Consider the following 21,612-nt stretch of genomic DNA (forward strand, 5'->3'; position numbering starts at 1 on the left):
AAAATTAAATTAAATTAAAAGAATTTCATGACGAAGAATTGTTTTTTTTTTTTTTTTACGTATCATCATCATCATCATCATCATCATTATTATTATTATCATTATCGAAATGCCAATTTAATAAATTATTAATGTCGAAATTTAAATAAAATAATACCGTGGTATTATTATTATCATTATTAATGTATTTGCGTTGGTCGTTGTTGTTAATTACCAAGAAGAAGAAAAAAATTTTTTTTTTTTTCATCATCATCCGCCTTACTAATTTATAACTTTAAATTTAACAAAAAGAGAGAGAGTGGGAGAGAGAGAGAGAGAGAGGGAGGGAGAGGGACAACTCGTTATTGACACGTTAAAAATTTTCTAATAACGTGTCGCGTGCCTTTTTTTTTTTTTTTTTGTTAAGAAAACGCAAAAATTACGATCGGTTAAAGACAAGGCGAAATCTTCCTTAACCGTAAAATTTATATACATGTATGTAAAAAAAAAAAGTAACGATTGCGATCGTCACGATAATGATAATGATAATAATGATAATGATAATAATAATAATAATAATAATAATAATAATAATAATGATAATAATAATAATAATGCAAAAAAGAAAAGTATCTGGAACTCACCGGAAATCGTTTTACTTTTAAAAACATTCAAGGGCGACCTCCATTTTTTTTTTTTTTTTAAATTTTATTTTTGTAAAAGGAAATATTGTCATCGTCGTCTGCTTTTGTCTTTTTAACATGTTAAACGCCACTTTTTTTTCGTACGGTCTAATAAGATTTTTAATAATAATAATAATAATTTCCTTCGTTTTGTTTGGGGGTCAAATATAAAACTGACATTTTGAATTTTTCCTTCACGAAAAAAAAAATTTACATTAGTTTATAAAAAAATACACAACACGTTCGTTTCTCATTGGTCATATTCGTAGAAGGAAATAATAATAATGATAATGATAATGATAATGATGATAATACAAGAAAGTGGATTTTTCGAACGAATTAAATTTTTTATTTAAATGAGAGAGAGAGAGAGAGAAAGAGAGATAATCGCCGTGATTTTTATTATTCCTCATACGTTTTTTTCCGCCTCATTTTTCATTAAATCCGCGCGTTGAGGTCATTGGGTCAAATATTATTATTATTATTATTATTAATAATCAAAATGGAGATTTTTTTTTTTAAATATTATTAAAAATGACAATTAAAAAAAAAAAAAAAATTTCGCCGGTTGATTATTTTTTTTTTTTTTATTTATTTAAAGAGAGATTTGTTGACCTTTTATATCCGCCATCGTGTACTTAAACGTGTGCGTTCGTGTGCGTGCGTGCGTATACGTGGCAAAGTTCAAGGACGAATTTAAAAATTAGGTTAATTGCGTGTGAAAATGATAAAAAATAAATTATTATTATTATTATTATTATTATTATTATTATTATTATTATCATTTATTCATTTACCTGTTTTGATAATTTGTATTAAATCAATTAAGTTCGGAAGAAAAAAAAAAATGGAAAAAAATTGTTTCCACGATGAAAAAACGTACGTGAAACGGTTTCGAATGAGTTTTAAATATTTTTCGTGTCTTTAGAAAATAGTATTATTATTATTATTATAAAAAAAAAAAACGTACGGGATTTTAATTACGTTCCACGACGATTATTTACAAACAATAAAATTAAAAAAAAAAAAAAAAAAAAATTTTTTTTTTTTAATTCTAACCCGGAAGTTTTTGTCGTTTATGGCCAGTTAATCGCATTCATTATCGAGTTAATAATGATGATGATGATGATGATAATGATAATAAAAACAATAAAAAATTACAACCGTTAATTATTATTATTATTATTTTAAATAATGGGAAAAATATGCGAATTATTAGGGCGACGATTAAGGTAACGTTTTTTTAAAAAAAAAAATGCACGGAATTTTAAAAAAATTCTTGTTGCTTCCTCCCCCCTCCCCTCCCCTTCACTCCCGATTCTAGAACGTTCGAATGGGATTTGCATGAATGACAAGGTGAAAATAACAAAAAAACTATGACTTACCGGAAGTTGATTGATTGTCAAGGTATCGGCCATTTTGATCTGGACTAGGTGGATGATCGGATCCAATCCCGCTGGATCCTCCGCTAGATTCCAGTATTCTTCCCAAAGGACCTCCTTTTAAATTTTTCTTATCGACGTCTTTAACGGATTCTTTTTTACTTTTCATACCTGAAAATGATAATAATAATAATAATGATAAGAACAATTATTTTAATTTCTTTTAATTCCGTCTAATTTTCTTTTTTCGGTTAACTTTTCGCCATGTTTCATTTTTTTTTTTTTTTTTACTTTCTAATACCATCATCATCATCATCATCATGACAGTCGTATTAAGTTTTCTAGAGTCACGACGATAAATATCGCAAAAAAATCGAAAGTAAAAAAAAAAAAAAAAAGTATTTAAAAACTTATAATGAAAATGCTTTTACTGTATTTAATTTTTTTTTTTTTTTTTGTTTGTACCAAATAACTTTTTAAAAAAAAAAAAATAAGTCGTCGTTGCGTTTCTTTTTTAAAATTGTGAAAGCGTTCAAATTATTATTACTGTCGAATTATGTTAAAAAAACGACGACTATTATTATTATCACTACAACAAACAACAACAACAACAACCACAAATTTGCAAAAGTTAATAATTATTATTAATTACTACTATCGAGAAAGAAGGAAAAAAAATCACTCGGAGGTTTTTTTTTTAATTAACGAAATGATTTTTTTTTTCTTCTGCTTTTTTTTTTGTCTTTGGCAAAATCATAGAGTAATAAAAATAAAAAAAAAATGAATTAATTAATAACCAGGTTGAAAAACCTGTTGGTAATAAATTAAAATTTTTTTTAGAAAGAAAAAATATTTATACACACACAAAAAAAACAGAAGAAAAAATCAAACCGTTACGTAATTTTTTTTTTTTATGCCGGGGAAAACGTAAAATGAAAAAATCAAACGTGGAAAAATAAAGAAGGTGGGGAGAAGGAGAAGGAGGACGGAGAGGAGGAGAAAAAGAGAGGAAAACGGAAACGATTTGAAATTTATTCGAGAGAGAAAAAAAAAAGAAAATTTTAATTTTGTTAAAAAAATGATTTCTCTCTTTAAAACAAAATTAAAATTGTTATATTATTATTATTATTATTATTATTATTATTATTATTATTATTATTATTATTATTATTATTATTAATATTGATCGTGGAAGGAGATGATTTAATGGATTTAAAATAACCTTGAAAAATTTAATAAAATAAAAAGGTTAAAAGTGAAAAAAAAAATGATCGAATGTTTCCGTTTGGTAATTTTTTAAAAATTGCATCACTTATAAGAATCAAGAAGAAAATTCGGATCGAAAAATTATGCCTGGAACGAAAAGATGCTGGAAAAACTTCCGTGAAAATTTTAAGGAAAAGCGACAGAAAGTCATAAAATGTCGAGCCGGATGTTGTTGGAAACGAGAAAAATTTTTGTAAAAAAAAAAAACGGAATCGTAACCGTCGAGATGAATGAAAAAGGATGGCAAGGAAAAATTTTTCTGGAATTTCTGGAAGATGGTGTGTGTGGGAACACAAAGCGGAAACGAATTTGAAAATTTTCCCACGTGAAAAAAATCCGTTGATGAGTGACGTCACGAAACCAAACAAAAAATCAAACAAGTTTCGTTAATTTTGGACCATTACGACAATTTTTTTAAAAATGAAATGGAAACCTGGAACGCTTATGGCCCCCCCCCCTTTTCCCCTCACTTCCCTCCCGAACGGAAACCTGGAACGCACCCGCAAAACACTCGCAAATTAAAAAAAAAGTGAAAAGCAGAAGACAAAAAAAAAAATACCGAACAAATTTTTGTTCGCCCTACGGGTGTACCACGATGAGAAAATTTTTCTTTTTTTACGAGACGGGGGGAGGGAAGGAGGGAGAAAGAACGATGAAAGGGGGACATAATTTTCCAGAGGAGAAAGTTTCATTATATGAAAGAAAAAAAAATTTATCGGGGCGTTAATTTATCACGATTTATTAACAACAAATAAAAATCCATAAATTTTCCGATTATCTTTTTGCGTGCACGCACTTTACCCGGATGTGACGTCATTAAAATTTAAAAAAAAAAATGATTTCGTACGAAAAGCATCAATTTATTTTCTTTTGTACGTTTTTCATCTTATTTCGTTTGTTGTTGTTGTTGTTTGTTCAGAACCGTTTTTAAATAACAAATTCTAACGATAAAATTTTAAATTTTCAAAAATTTTCTCAAATCGCAAAACACCGGAAAAAAAAAGGAAAATTTAAAATACCAGACTAAATATTTTCTAAAAAGACAGAAATGTCGTCACACTCTCGGTAAATAATAATAATAATAATAGTAATAATAATAACACGTATAAAATTAATTAATTTATTTATTTTATAAAAGCGCAAAACGATAAAAATTGAACAAATAGTTTTTTTCAACGGGAAACTCCTTTAAACAATCAGGTATCAATCCTTTCGTTTACGAGATAACAATCCTTTATTATTATTATTATTATTATTATTAATGTAAAAAAAATTACCGTAAAATTAACTGTCGGTAATAAAAATAAAAATTATTATTATTATTATTATTATTATCCACCATTAAACACGACAAGGCTACTTGTCGGGGTTTTCTAAGTATTTATCCGAGGTTTCTACCCGATTCCTTAGGGACAAATACTCGAATTTCGGTGGTGCCACTTATTATAAGATAGCACCACATCAATTCTTGAAGGTCTTCCTGAGTCCGTCTTTTTCGATGGGAACGATTTGTCTCCTGAACTGGGCTCCGGTGACTAACATCTTTGGAGTGGCCAGGGTCAGAAGCAGTGAAATTCACGTTCTCGTCGAGCTGCCTCAGGTCGACAGTAGAACAAGATTTGTTTTTTGGTTCTTACTTTGTCTTGTTCTCATTTTTTTTTTTTTTTTTTTTTTTTTTGCTCTTTTAAGCCAACAGCACGTGGCGTTCTCAGACGGTCACTCATCCAAGTTTGCACCACGCCCGATGCTGCTTAACTTCGGTGATCGTACGGGAACCGGTGTGACCAGCACGCTATGGCCGTTGGCTTTATTATTATTATTATTATTATTATTATTATTATTATTATTTTCGATTTAATCTTTTTTTTTTTTTTTTACTTTCTTTTGTTAGTATTAAAAATCCTCCTCTTCGTTTTGATTTTTTTGTTTTCCACGTAAAAAAATTAAAAATGTTTTGGAAAAGGGGCGGTGGTGGTGGTGGTGAAGGGAAGAGGGGGGGGAATAAGGGGAAAAAGTAAATATTATTATTATATATGAAATTTATTTTTAGATTTTTATAACAAAGTTGTAATTAAAAGGAAAACCTTTTACTTTTCCTATTTGTTAATATCCTTTCACTTTGTTTAAAAAAAAAAAAAAAAAAAAAAAAATGCGGATGTTGGAAGAAGACGTCAAACTTTTTTTTTTTTTTTTGCTATAATTAAAGCAAAAGAAGAAAGCAAAAGATTTTTATTAAATTAAATAAAAAAAAAAAAATTTTTTTTTTCCTTTTTCAGAATTATTACGGGAGTTGAAATCGTACGAGGAGGGGAGGTGAGGGAGAGGAGGAGAAGTGGAAATGTCAAGGTAGTAAAAATGTAACCTTCGAGACGATTAACAGGTAAAAAAATTATTATTATTATTATTACTATTATCATCATCATATTATTTTTATTCTTATTAAATTATAAAACAGGTGTTGAAGTGAAATTTTTAAATAAAATATATTTTTGGCGAGATTATTACTTTAAAAAAAAAAAAAATGGAGTTGGAAAAAAATTTTTGTTTCGAAAGTTTGGCAATGATAATTAATTAAACGAACGCCATTTTGTTTTTTTAAAAAAAAGTAATTATTTTAACTTTTACTCATTTTTTAAAGTGGGAGAGAGTGAGAGGGAAGGTGACGAGGAGGTGGGGAGGAAAGGGGGAAGAAAATGCAAAACGATTTTTTTTTGTTTGTCTCCCTCTAAAAAAAACCCGCGAAATTTAAAAATGAGAATTTAATTTTTGGTTTTTTGTTTTTTATTTTCTGGGGGTGGGGAGGGGGGACGGTTTACGTAATAATTCGTTTTGCTTTTTGTTTAAAAATTACGTAATTTAAAAGAGTAAGTAAGTTTCTACCTATCGGCCAAATTTTATCAAGTTGGTACACCTGCACGAAAGGCAAAAAAAAAAAAAAATTTTTTTAGTTTCTCGGTGCGAACAAACAAACGAAAAGAAAAAATTAATTTATTAAATACTTATTAATAATTTATTAACGTTTAATCGATAACGCGGGCGAAATATAGAATTAATAGAAGTTTCTAGAACAAATTATTTTTTTTTTAAATAATAAGTTAAGGTTCGTACGTACGTAGTAAACTTAACTTTCCCCTTTTTTTTTTCGTTTTTCCTTTTCGTTAATCCATAAAAAATAATAAAACGGAGAGAGGGGGAGGGAGGGAAATTTATTTATTTTTTTAAAATAAATTTCTCTTCAATAACAATAACAAACAACAAACAAAAAATTAAAAAGTAATTAGAAAGGATTTTGTTTTAAAAAAAAAAAAAATATTCGAAAGGAAGATTTTCAATTTCCTCTCTCTCATTTTCCTCTCCACTTTCCTCGTAAATAAAAAAAAAAAATTTGGGTTTTTGTAAACGTCACTCCTTTTTTTTTTTTTTTTAAATTAGTTTTATGTCAATGAACGAATTATTATTAACTCTTGAAAAAAAAAAAAAAAAAAAAAAAAGTGGAAGAAGAATAAGAAAGTAAATGAAAGAATGAATGACCTCGGGTAAATGTTTAGCCCAGATGAGTTTTCAATGCGTGTCCCACAAAAAAAAAAAAAAAAAAAAAAGATTCTGCAAGTGTGCCAACCGTACAAATCCAACATTTAAATCTCATTCATTGTTCATCATATTCTATACAATTTTTTTTTTTTTTTTATCTTCTCTCGTTTCTACGACGACGACGCAAACATCATCATCATCATCATTTATAAGTTTTTAAAAACAACCCGCGTGTTTATTAATAATAATAATAATAATAATAATAATTATTATTATTAATATTATTATTATTATTAAAATGAATAAGTAGACGATGATGTTGTTTAGTGAAAATTGTCTTTTGCCACGCCCCCTCCCGAAAAACTTTTCTTTACTATTTTTCCTACGGAAAATGGCGAAGAAGGCGGTGGGAGTGACGGGGGTGGTCAAATTCGGATGTTTTCCAATTTCTTCTCTTCTCCCTCCGCCCCGCCCCCTCCCCGAATTTTATCAGTTCTTCTTCTTTTGATGTGCAAAAAAAAAAAAAGAAGAAGAAACTGGTTTTTACGAGAAACCTATAATTTTTTTTTTTTTTTTTTTGTTAAACTCATCAATATAATAATAACAATAATAATGATAATAATAATATCGATGTGTGTTTTTTATATTAAAATTTTCGTAAGACGTAATCCTAATTTATTAATTAATTAATTAATTTTTTTTTTTTTTTTTGAAAAAAAAATCCCGCCAAAAAATTTTTTTTATAAAGTTCTCATCATCATCATCATCATCATCATCATCATCATCATCATCATCGTAAAAAGAAGAAAAAGAAGTCGTAAAAAAAAAAAAAAAAAATTTCTTAACATTTTTTTTTCCAGTATTATTTCTGGAATTTACGTAAGAATTATTATTATTATTATTTTTTTATTAACATAACTCATTATCGCTGGAAGATTTTTTTTTTTTCATTTCCTATTGTTATGAAAAATTACAAAGCAAAAAACTTTACGTAAAAAAAAAACAAAAAATAACAAAAAGGCAGGAAAAGTGTCAGAAGATGAAAAAAAAAAAATGGAGGGAAAAAAATTAAATTTAAAATAAACGTGGCACCAACTTTACCCGTTTTGTTTTTATTACGACAAAAATATTAAAAGGTGAATTTTTTTTTTTAAATGAATTTTTTTAAATCTTCCGAAATCGATTATCACTTTTTACAATTGATAATAATAATGATAATGATGGTGATGATAATAATGATGATGATGATGATGATGATGATAGTAGTAGTAATAAATAAAATTTTTTTTCTCAAAAAAAAAAAAAAAAACCGCGGAACCGATAAAGCGATTGTCTTCGCTATTATTATTATTCAATTACTTTCTTTTTGTTTTTTGTTTTTTTTTTATTTTTTTGGGTAAACGTGACGTCACTTCCTATACATGTTTTCCCGTATAATTTTAATATGAAATGTTATTGTTTTTTATCATTATTATTATTATTATTTTCGTATCGTTATCAATGGAAAAAAAAAAATTTTTTTTCACTCGAATACTCGCGCATTCGATTGTTCGAAATCTTTTTTTAAAAAAAACCGTTAAATAATTCATTTTAGCAAAAATAAAACAATTTATTTGTTTGCATAATCAAATACAAGTTTTAATTTTAACGAGAGCAAAGATCGTAAATGTTTGTTGTAGGAATAATAATAATAATGATGATGATGATGATGATGATAACGTGAGATTTTTTTTTTTTTTGTAAAAGGCGGTAATAAATTGATTAGTTTATAAGATTTCGTTTGTTGGGAAAAAAAAAAAAAAAAATTTTAATTGTTAAGAACTCGAGCTTTACCTCTCTCTCTCTCTCTCTTTCTTTCTTTCATTCTTTCTTTTCTTCTCTCTCTGTCTTTTTTTCTTTCATTCTTTTTCTTCTCTCTCTCTCTCTCTCTTTCTCTCTTTTCGTAGTAAAGCAAGAAACGAATGGGTTTAAAACACTCACCGACTACGTTTTCCGTTAGACACCTTCTCATTTCTATCCCGGTCAAATTTCCTTTTTGCCTATGCACGGTATCGTAATCCCGGGGTGGTAAAAGTATGGGTGCGTGACTCGATTTGCTATCCGTGCCCATGCCTAACTTTTCTCTCAATTCGGCGGCAAGAGAATCGTATAAATTGGTTATCCTTTCGTTTTGACAACCTGAAAACGATTAATCAATTTTATTATTATTATTATTTTCAACCATTCATAACAACGGATTCTTTTAATTGACGTACCTCCTCCTCCTCCTCCTCCGGGAGAACCACCTCCGGAACCGCCGGATGATTCGGATGCAGGTGACGTCGTCGTGCTTCGTCCTTCGGACCCCGAACTGTTGAGTCGTTTGGGTATGTTGACCCTAGGCACGGTCGGTAACAATAAACCTTTAGCTTTGAGCCTACTTTCGATTTCGTTCATTTTTTTCTGATTGTCCGGTCTTAGTATGAGCGTGGTCAATTGATTCGTTAGCAACGTTGCCGTTTCTTTCGAATCGCATCGGTAACCGTGTACGTGTACCGGACATCTCGTTACCGGATTGTATAAAAGTAATATGCACGCAACAACGTCATCTTCCTACAAAGAAACAAAAAAAACAAAAATTTATTATTATCATTATTATCATTATCATTATTATTATTATTATTATTATTATTATTATTATTCGCAATTCATTCTTTCTCTCTCTCTCTCTCTCTCTTTTTGTTTGTTGCAATCCAAATATTCCGGTTGACCTTTTATTATAGAGAAAGGATTGGCATTGGTGCCACGAGATGATCTCAAGTGTTCGTCAAGGACTTTTTCTTTTTTTCTTTTTTTATGATATTTCAAATACTTTTTTTCGCAAATCCAAACACACAAACGGCTCGAATAATAATAATAATAATGATAATAATAATGATAATGATAGATTCACAACAGGAACGACAACCGCAAATTTTTTTTTAATTTTTATTACTGTCTTTTTCTTTTCTTTTCTTTCTTATCTGTAAGTACCTAATTAAATTTTATTACCCGCACAGAAACAGAGCGTAAAAACGACGACAAAAGCAACAACAACAACAACAACAACAATAATAATAATAATAATAATAATAATAATAATAATAATAATAATAATAATAATGATAAGTAAATAAGTAAAAAAAAAGAAAAAATTTCAACCGTTTTTTGCAAAGTCAAACGTGAAACTAAATAATAATAATAAAAAAAAGTAATAAATAATAATAATTATTTTCGTTTTTTAATAATAATAATAATAATAATTATTATTATTATTATTATTTACTTTCTAAACTTTTTAAAATAATAATAATAATTATTATTAAATTTTTTAATTAATAAATTAAAATGAAATCATCGATACGTGAAATGTATTATTATTATTATTATAATTGTTGTATTTGTTTTGTTCTAAAATGGGGAAGGAGGATCCGTGAATTCCTTTTCGCGGGGGGGGGTAAGGGGGGGAGGGGAAATGAATTTTCTAGAAAGAAAAGAAAAAAAAAAATCACGATTTTAATTTTTTTTTTTTTTACGGTCGTTTCGTTGTATGAATCACTGAATACAGTTACACAAACTCGCTTTTAGTTAGATTATAAAAAAAAAAATGTCGGGTTTTGTTTTGTTTTTTGTTTTTCGGCATTGATTCTCTTATCAGAACGTGATAAAATAAATTATTATTATTATTATTATTATTACCGTTTGTTGTTGTTCTTGTTCTAACGCGTAATTTAAATTAAAATAATTGTAGTCGGTAAAAATAAAAACAAATTTTTAAATTTCTAGGTAAAAGACAAACGTATGGAAAACTCGTCGAGTGATAACGCTTATCACACGTAAACAAAACAAAAATCATCATTATCATTATTTTTCCTTTTGTTCGATTTAATAATAATAATAATATTAAAAATCGAAACGTAATTCGTTAAAAAAAAAATTTCTCTCTCTCTCTCTCTCTCTCTCTCTCTCTCTCTTTTTTCTTTTTTTCAATCCAAATTTATTTATTTATTATTTCACTCATTCACCGATTGATTGATTGATTGATTGATTGAATGAATTTTTAAAAACGTTATTTATTTAATTATTATTATTATTATTATTATTAAAATTGATGACGCGGGTGAAGTGAGAAAGTAAAAAAAAAAATAATAATAATAATAGAATGCGACGAATACGACCACCTTTTTTTTTTTGTCGTCGTACGAGTAGTTGTTATTATTATTATTATTATTATTATTATTATTATTATTATTATTATAATTACCTGAAGAACACAAGTAACGGCATGATGAGGTATAAAATGTTTAATGACATCATTTTTGTTGGGTTTTTGTTCCGTTTGTTTTCCATCGATTTTATTCGTTAGAAATTGTTTCGCGTTTATCGTGCTTAAATTTTGTATTATTTTGAGTCCCTTGTGACTGACTTGAAGGGTTATTTTAAAAGGTTCGACGGTTTGTTCCCTTTCGATTAAACTTTTCAAAACGGGGGTGATGTACTCGGAACCTCGGAGTCCTTTGGCTTCTTGTGCGCCCAAAAACCAAACGTAATAAGATGATTTTTTCGTATCTCTTCTTATCTTATTGAGCAACGCCATTTTCCACTTTTATTTTATTTATTGTCTTCCTTTCTATCTCTCTCTCTCTCTATCTTTCCTTCTTTCTTTGTTTATTTAATTGATTGATTTTTCACTTCAAATCATTTTGAATGGGATTAAATCTGTAAAGAAAAGAAAATAAATAAATAATTTTTTTTTGCTATCGTTCATAAAAAAACTTTTGCTACCGTTCAAATATATTTGAAAGGAAAGGAAAGGAAAGGAAAGGGAGGAATTGAAAATTTTTTCGTTTTTGTGGTCATTTGGTGTTAAAAAAAAATTATTTTAAAGTCACCATAGCGTAACATTCATTGTTTTCAATAATAATAATAATAATAATAATAAATTTCACTTAATATTTATTAATAAAAAAAGGAGAGAAATTTCTACTTATTTCCCCCCTCCCCCCGACTCCCCTTGCAAAAAAAAAATCCTTTCATCTTTCGCACCCTGTAACCATTTTCCACCACCAAAAAGTGGCAGAAGAATCTAGAAAAATTAAACCGTTAAAAAATTTCAAACTCCTACAATCCATACAATCATCAACCCAACAATAAAATTTATTTTTTATGTAGGAGATTAGCACGGATGTTAATAAAATAAAAACCATAATAATAATAATGATAATAATGATGATGATGATAATGATGATGATAAAAGAATATATATATAAACAAAAGTTTTTTTTTTTTAATTTTAATTTTAATTCAACGAGAGAAATTTTTTTTTAATTTTCTTCTCGTAACGTTTCGCAGGTTAATTAACCATTTCATTATCATTAACATTGATAAGGCACAATTTTTTTTTTACCTTGGCAAATTGTTATCTATTTATTTATTTATTTATATATATATAAATAATGCGAAAACACAAAAGAACATTCGAGATGAACGAGGAGGGGGGAGGGGGGGGAAAGAAAAAAGAAAATAGCGTAAAATGAGAAAATTTTTCTCTTGGTATCATTCGCACGTTTAAAATTTAATTACAACACCTGGTTGGTACTTTAGCTAGGTACCTACCTACCTACGCACCTGTGTCGAGTACTCGATTCGAATTTTTTTTACGTGGAAAGGTAAAACGTTTTATTAGAAATCGCAAAAAAAAAAAACAATTTCGAAAAAAAAACCGTTTTTATTTAAATTAAATTCGTATCGCATTCGAAAATTTAAATTAAATTTTCGCGCCAAAAATTTTGAAATTTAAATTCTATAATACGTATTGTTGATTTTTATCCAAAATGATGATGATAATAATACAAGCCCGGTGAGGATGGGTTTTTTTTATATTAAGATCGGGTAAATATTAAGAAATGTGTGCCAGACGACAAACCGGATGTAGTTATCATTATCATCAAACATAATTTTTGCAAAAAAAAATAACTAAAGCGTATCCGGTTTGCAAAAAAAAAAAAAAGAGGGGGGTTTAAAAATCGAAATCGGGAGGCAGGATGGGATGGAATGGGATAAGTGAAATGTTTCCGGTGTGGTCGTGAAAAATCGGAAGACGACGACGTACCTAAAAAATTTTTTTAAAAGATTAATTTTTAAGAAAACCCTTACCGGAAATAGCGTCTAGGAATTAGGTTGTTTTTAAAAAACCTGAAACGAATGATAGAAAGAAAAAAAAATTTTTTGCCGTGATTTAAAGAGATTTATAATAATAATAATATTAATTTTCATTTCGTTTTAAATTTTCTTTCTCTCTCTCTCTGTCTGTCTGTCTCTCTCTCTCTCTCTCTCTCTCTCTCTCTATTTGTCTGTCTGTCTCTTTCTTTCTCTGTGCTTGCCTCTCTCGTCTCTCTGTTTCTCTCTCTCTCTCTCTTTGTCTATCTTTCTCCGAAATATCGATTCATCATAATCGAGATTTATAACTATTATTATTTAGTCTAGTTACACGTCTTTAATTCTAGTTACACGTTTGTAATTAAATCATTTGCTTTCTTTTTTTTTTTGTTGTTGTTGTTGTTAATTTATATTTGTTATTCCCCGTGTGTGAGTTTCGTGATCGGCATTCATTTATTTTTTTTTCGTTTTCTTCTTCTTCTTTTTAAATAATTTAAATACTTTTAACGATTGTTTTTATTTAAAAAAAAATAATAATAATGATAATGATAATAATAATAAACATTCACAATAGGAAATTATTTATATTTGGCAATCGGATAAATAAAAAAGAAAAAATTTCTACAGGAAATACGAAAAAGATTTTTTTATTGAATAATAATAATAATAATAAAATAGCGGTGGTGGCAATTTTTCAATTAATTTTCTTTTTATTTATTTATTTATTTATTTAATAAATCTCACGTTATTATCATTATTATTATCATTATTATTATTATTTTTGCATTAACACTTAACGGGTGTTTGTATTAAAAAAGAAATTCTTAGTACTCGAACTTGTAATAAGAACAACAACAACAACAACGAAAACACTTTCAATAAAACCTGATACGGGTACTACTACTACCACCACTACCACTACTACCTCTACCTCTACCTTTACCACTACAACGGATTTCATGAGTAATACAAAAGTAATAAAAAAAATTTTTTTTTGTTAAACAAAAACCCAAAGACCCACATTTTTATTATAAATAATTCAATCGACAAAAACCCGGTTTGGTTTGGTTTGGTTTTTTTTTTTTTTTTTTTTTTTTTTTGCTTTCTGTACCCGTTCGAGCCGGTTATCATTATTATTATTATTTTTTATAAAATGACAAAAACGTTTGTATAAAAAAAAAATTATTATCATTATTATTATTAATAAAAAATTCAAATCGGTATAAATAAAAGTTGAAATAAGGTAACGAAGGTCACGAAAAACTCGATTTAAAATAATTTTTTTTATATCAATTTTTTTCTCTTCTTTTTTTTTTTTTTCGCGTCGGTTGGCAATCTTGCAAAAAAAATAAACGAGGAAGCATTAAAAATGTTTTAAAAAATTAATTAATTATTTTTTATTAAATAAGGAAATTTTCTTTACGATCGTTCGATAATTATTTAAATTTTTTTATTGGTCGATAAAGGATTTGATGAATCCCTAGAAAAACTTGTAATTTTAATATCATCATTATCATTAATCCTTCTCGCGCAATTTACAAAAAAACAAAATGGCGTCAAAAAGTTTAAAACGATGGTCGATCGATCAATCATCGCGATTCAATGCAAAAAGAAATTAATTCAAAGAATGTGGAAGAAGTGAATTTCCGCGCGGTCGACCACAATTTCATTACCGCCAACTCAACAAAAAAAAAAAAAAAATATCTCTGAACGTGCCATCGGACGAATAACAAAAAAAGAATAAAAATTTATTATTATTATTATTATTATTATTATTATTATTATTATTATTATTATTATTAAATTCGTGAACCGATTGATAACCGCATACTACCTATGACACATACAAAATTAATAATTTATGCATGTACGAGTGAGAGAGAGACTAACGACTTTTAAATTATTTATATCGAAGAGTAACGACACCGAATCCCTTTAAAATTATTATCATTATCATTATTATTATTATTATTTAAAAAGGCGACGTTATAGTCAACCTTTTTAGGGCATCATTCATTACTGCGTGGAGTAGTTAAAGATAAAAAAATTTCAACGGTCGTTTGCGTAATTTTTTATTAATTTTTTTTTTTTTTTTTGGGGGTGGGAGGGAGGGAAAAGGAAGAGAGAATAAATAAATTGTGAAAAGGGAGGAGGAAGAAGGAAGGAAGGGAAAATAATAATAATAATAATGATAAGTTACGAAAGAATATTACGGACATAATTAAAAAAAAAAAAAAAAAAATGACGTAAAGTAAAAGGTAAAGTATTGCAACGATTCGATATCTCTCTCCCTCTCTCTCTCTCTCTCTCTTTCTCTAAAGAGAGGTTGAATACGTGGAAGGTGAACGAGTATCATCATCATCATCATCATCATTATTATTATTACTATCGTCGTAAATGAGTGGTAAAAGGTCTTTTTTGTTCTTTTACGCGCATTTTAAAAAATTATTATGTAATTTTGTAAATATGTATTGGGAAGTCTCTCTCTCTCTCTCTCTCTCTCTCTCTCTCATCACACTCTCTCTCTCTTTCTCTCTTTAAAAAAAAATCGTTATTAATAATAATAATAATAATAATCGCGATGAAAATAATTATTATCGTATTAACAACAACAACAACAACAACAACTCGATCGTTTTTTTTTTACAATAATAATAATAATAATAATTTTTCTATTTCCGGTTTTTTGTATAAAGAATCATCGCGGATTCGATGAGGTTAATTTAAAAAAAAAAATCGTCATGGCGTCGTTCCGGTCAATGAGAAAAAGAAAAAAGAAGAAATGAAATTCTAGTCACATAAGTGCGACGCGGCGACGCACAATCATCACGCACTTTTATGCGTGCGCGTATATATATAATTGCGCATAAAATAGATTTTTCCGGGGAGTAATTAAATTTTTTAGCAAGGCGTCACGCAAATGTCAACGTCCTCTTTTAACAACATAAGTTTTCTACTACACTCGTCTCTCTCTCTCTCTCTCTCTCTCTTAATCATTATTCATATCCGTACGAAAAAATTTGTCGCAAAAAGAAAAAGAAAAAAAATTGTCGAGAGTTTGTATGGAAAATTATTATTATTATTATTATGAATAGAAAATCAAGTTTTTTTTTTTTTTCTATGTAAAATCACATTTTTTCGACAAACGGACAAACGGACAACCTTGGCATGGAAATTATTAGTTATTTTTATTTTTGCCGATGGGGGATTTTTAGTTAATCTGGTTTTTCGACTAGTGTTGGTTGTTTGTTTGTTTGTTTGTTTGTTTTATAAGAAGGAGCCAGCCGATAACATTTTCTATACGGTTTTATAGTACCTGTTGTTTGTTGTTTGAATTTTTAGCATGACTACAACAACCGTAACGTAACATAACTGTTGTTGTAACATTAAATTTTTTTTTATTTTGGTTTTAGGCGTCGTCTGCTAGGATGAAATTAAAAAAAAAAAAAAAAAAAAAAAAATTTCTTCTAACCGTTACTACTACTACGCTCATTAGATTTTTTTTTTTTGTGTGTGTGTGTGTGTGGAATTTTAATTTTTTTTTTCCTTTTTTTATTTTTTTTATTATCATTATTATCGTTATTATTATTATTATTATTATTATTATTATTATTATTATTATTATTATTATTATTATTATTATCATCATTATTATTATTATTACTGTGACCGATCGAAAACGTGGAAGAGAAGAATTTTAAACGTTTTTTGTCGTAACGAGAATTTTTTTTTTTTTTTTAACTTTACAAATTTCAAAATAATTTTTTTTTTTTTATCGAATTGATTGAATGATTGATCGAACGATCGATGGATCGATTAATCGAAATCGAAATTATTGTTTAAATCATCATCCTTTATTCTTTCGTAATTTATAGAAATCATCATTTTTAAACGAATGAATGAATTTCAACGACGTTAACAATTTTCAAATTTTTTCTTTTTTCTTTTTTTTCTCCTGATGATGATGTGCGTAAATGCGTGAATACGCGAGTGCGTGAGTGCGTGCGGGGCCAAATTTATTACAAAAAGTAAGATAAAAAAAAATTTGAAAATTTAAATTTATCATTTCGTGACCGTTTCAAAACTCAAAACATTTATTTTAATACGCATAAAAAATTATTTTTTTTTTTTTTTTTTTGCAAAATAACATCGAGTCATAATAACATTATAAATCTAACATTAATAATAATAATTCCAAGGGATTTAAATGATAATAATAATGATGATGAAGATGATAATTTATCTCTTTTAAATAATAATAATAATTTGGCAACAACTGCGTAAAATTTTTTTTCTTAAATAAGAAACACGCGTTTGTTTTTAAAAAAAAGAAGAAAAATCGAATCAAATCAAATCGAAGAGAGAAAAATGGCGCGAAAATTAATTATCATTATTATTATTATTATTATTAAATATACCGTTTTTTTTTTTCTATCTATGAAATTTCTTTTCTTTTCTAACAACAATAAAATAAAAAAAAACGTTTCGTCATTAAAAAAATTATTTTATTTTTTTTTTTTTTAGATTTAAGAAAAAAGTTGTTAAACCTGATTTTTAACTAAAATAAATATGGCAGTCTTATTTTTACACTCACGCACACGCACACACGCAGGAAAATAATAATAATAATGATAATAATGATAAAATAATAATTTTCGGTATAAATACGAAGTGGGGCAACAGACGACAAAAACGAACACGTTATAATTTCAACTTTTCTCCAAGATTTTTTTCCCTTTTTTGGAAAAATAGTTTTGTTGTCGGCCTGATTTGTAAATAGCTCGTATTGGGGCAAGGTTACGCACACGCACACGCACGTACTTACACAGGTGAGAGTAAGGGAAATACTTTACGTATAAAATTTTTTTTTTAAGTTTCGATTTTAATTCGAAAGAGGAATTGCGTGCGTGCGTGCGTTTTTGTTTTTGAGTTTATTCAACAACGATCATTAGTAAATTTAAATAATCTTTTATTAAAATTCCTTTTGCCCTACCTGCCTCCCTTGTCCCTCCTCCCTACCCTATACCCCCCTCGAAAAAATAAAAAAAATGTTAATGGATTTTAGATGGCCTGTTTGTGTGTGTGTTTTCTGCCATTTAAATTGCATAATTTTTTTTTTTTTAATTGAAGAGGCGCAGCATACCAAAAATAAAAAAAAACGTTAATGATAATAATACTTATTATTATTATTATTATTATTATTATTATTTTTAAAACGACAAAAAAAAACCATTAAATTTTTTTTTTTTTTAAATGTTGTAATATTTAACAAAACAAACATTGTTTTTTTTTCCCGATTGTTTAACGTTTTAATTATTTTAATGCGTTTGTGTGTGTGTGTGTATATGCGGATATACAGGAAAAAAAAGTATCGAATAATAATAATAATAATTACTTAATAGTAAAATACGTAATTTTTTTTTCTTTTTCATTGTTTCTCTCTCTCTCTCTCGTTTCGTTTACGTAATCGCACGCGAAAAAATTTTTTTATTTTTATATTTTTATTTTCGAATAAATTGTCCGAACGTTTTTTTATTAATAATAATAATAACGAAAACGAAAGTTTTTTCAATACAACCAACACGTTTGTGTGTAAATTTCAAACAACAAACAAAAAAATTATCCGGTTGTTGCGATGGTAATTGAATTTATATATCGTCGTTTCTTGACTCCGAAGGGTTGTAATATTCGTAAAAAAAATTTCGAAAAAAAAAATGGCCGCGATGAGTGCCACCAATCACCACCACCACCACCATCATCATCATCATCATCATCCCCATTGTTCTCATTTTCGTGAAACAAAAACAAACGTTCATTTTTCATATCAATCACGACGAGTCACTCACTCACTCGCTCCATTATTTATTTATTTAATCTCTATTATTATTATTTTTATTATTATTATCATTATTATTTATTTTTTTCGTTTGAGTTTATCTACCGACCTTGCAGTGATAATAAAAATAATGAAAAAAAAATTATTATTTTAAATAAAATATTTTTAATATTAACCGTAGCAAAAAAAAAACAATTTTTCGAAGGTTGATTCTTAAAACGTTTAAGAAAAAATAATTTTTTAAACTACGATTAATATAAAATGACGATGATTTTTTACGTGATTTCATAACCGTTTAAAATTATTATTATTATTATTATTATTATTACGATATAATATTATTATTATTATTATTATCATAATATTATTATTATTATAATCGTTGGTTATTTTTTTTGATTTGATTGATTGATTGATTGAATTTTATTCGTGTGCCCTTCATTTTCTTCGGGGCCATTCGTAAAAAAAAAAAGGAAACGGGTTCTTTAACATTTAAAAAAAAAAAAAAAAAAAAAATTTCCCGCCAAAAATTTTCAAATAAAAAAAAAAAAAAATTTTTTTCTTTATATGTATTTCAAATAGGTTTGATGTTATCTGTTTGTATATTTCGTGACTTGGCATAACAATATTTAAACCCAACAAAAAAAATTATTATTATTATTAATTTAAGGAGGCAACAATAAAATCGTGTAGAAAGTTTATGTTTGGCGACTTCGCGCACGCGCACACGCACACGCACAAGTTTTTTGTCGTTAAGCGTGCCGCATTAATTATTTAATAAAAAATTTTATTTAATTAACACAAACCCAACACACCTTAAACCCCGCGAAAGATTTCCGTATAATTTTAATTTACGTTTTATTATTATTATTATTATTATTATTATTATTATAAACGAATATTATTATCATTATTATCATCATCATCATAAAAACGAATTTTTTTACGAAAATTCAAAAGGAAGAGAAGATGAGTGAGAGAGAGAACGAAAAGATTTAAATAATTAATGAACGTTACGTCATTTTTTTTTTTTTTTTTAAATGCGAAGAATAATAAATGAGATATCGAGAATACATAATACTAATAATAATGATAATGATAATAATAATGGACCATTGTTTTTTTTCCGTACCTACCCGTGTCAAAGGTAACAGTCGAAAAAAAAAAAAAATGGGTGAAAGTGAAAATTTTTTTTTTTTTTAATAATAATTAATTTCAATCTGAAATTATTTCCTTAAAAAAACAAACAAACAAACGAATAATAATAATAATAAAACGATAAATTATAAAAATTTAAACAGTTATTGAGAACGGTTTATTTAAATAAAAACAAAATGGCGGATATTTAAAAAAAAAAAAAAACCTTAAAATCCTCTTATTCCTCCTCACTCTTGCTCTCTCTCTCTCTCTTTCTCTTTCTCTTTCTGTTTCTCTCTTTCTCTCTCTCTTTCTTTCTCTCTCTTTCTCTTTCTGTTTCTCTCTTTCTCTATTTCTCTTTCTTTCTCTCTCTTTCTCTTTCTGTTTCTCTCTTTCTCTCTTTCTCTCTTTCTTTCTCTCTCTTTCTCTTTCTGTTTCTCTCTTTCTCTCTCTTTCTCTTTCTGTTTCTCTCTTTCTTTCACTCTCTCTCCCCCCACCTGTCATCATTTCATTCTAAATTTATTTAAAGCCTTACGAAAAAAAACCATCACGTTATGACGTCAATTTCCCAATTCGAATCAACCTTTTTTTTTTTTTTTTTTTTTAAATGGAGGTGTGTGCGTGCGTGTGTGCGCGAGTGCATGTGTGCCAACATTTCCACTTAATCTTAAAAGGAAAAAGAAAAAAATTTTTTTCTGTTTCTCACAATTGTTAACGAATGTTACGTAGTCGAAATTATTTAAAATTTTGTTTATTTAACACTTAAAAATTTATCATCATCATTATCATTATCATTATTATCACTACCATTAGTATTATTATTATTATTGTCAATCGTCACAATAGATTTCGATTAAAATTTTTTTGTGCGTGTTAGAGATTTTAATAAAAGTGACTGACAGGAGGAAAAAAAAAAAAGAAAAGAAATTAAGAATTTTTTTTCACGTTATCATTTACGCGGGTATACGGGTTATCATTAATACTCATAGCAGAAGAAAAAAAAAAAAATTTATAGCAGAAGACAAGAAAATCACGTTTACGTCATCATCGATTAAAAAATAATTAAATTTCGTATTGGTATCAAAGTTAAATTAAAAAAAAAAAAAACGTAATTGTTGTTGTTGTTGTTGTTGTCGTCGTCGTGGGTTTGTCGAGAAAAGTTGACGTTGTCTTTTCCAAATGATTAAAACAAACATTTTAAGATTAACAATTTTTTGTAATTTTAAGTAAAAAACAAAGTCGGCCATTTTTAAATGAAAAAAAAAAAAAAAAAAAAAAATTCCAAAGCGAAATAAAATTTTAATTAAAAAAAAAAAAAAAAAAAAAATGAAATTAGAAATTTTTTAAATTAAATTCATTAAAAAAATTTTTTTCATAAAAACAAACGGTACAATAAAAAAAAAAAAAAAAAAAATCAAGATTGTGTTTGTTTTGTGTCCGTACAAACAATTTTAATAACCTTAAACAAGGTCGTAGTAGTAGTAGTAGTGCAAGAGAAAAACATTTTTTTTTTTATGGAACTGGAAAAAATTTATTTAAATGGATAAAACATGTAAACAATAAAAATTTTTTTTTCTCGAAAGAGGATTTTAGGTCATAACAATCGATTATGATAATAATA

At 27.1% G+C, this 21,612-nt stretch overlaps 1 protein-coding gene across 1 annotated transcript; it reads right to left on the reverse strand.

Moving 5' to 3' along the window:
• Positions 1–2,036: 2,036 nt before the first annotated feature.
• Positions 2,037–11,456, reverse strand: Phum_PHUM200780 (uncharacterized protein; the record flags this gene model as incomplete). Its single annotated transcript, XM_002425388.1, has 4 exons — positions 2,037–2,215; positions 8,816–9,019; positions 9,127–9,433; positions 11,133–11,456. 4 exons carry the CDS (start codon positions 11,454–11,456, stop codon positions 2,037–2,039), a joined length of 1,014 nt encoding a protein of 337 aa, XP_002425433.1.
• Positions 11,457–21,612: the final 10,156 nt, after the last annotated feature.

This window comes from Pediculus humanus, genomic scaffold (genome assembly GCF_000006295.1).
Source record: "Pediculus humanus corporis 1103172107548 genomic scaffold, whole genome shotgun sequence".
Taxonomy (NCBI): Eukaryota; Metazoa; Arthropoda; class Insecta; order Psocodea; family Pediculidae; genus Pediculus; species Pediculus humanus.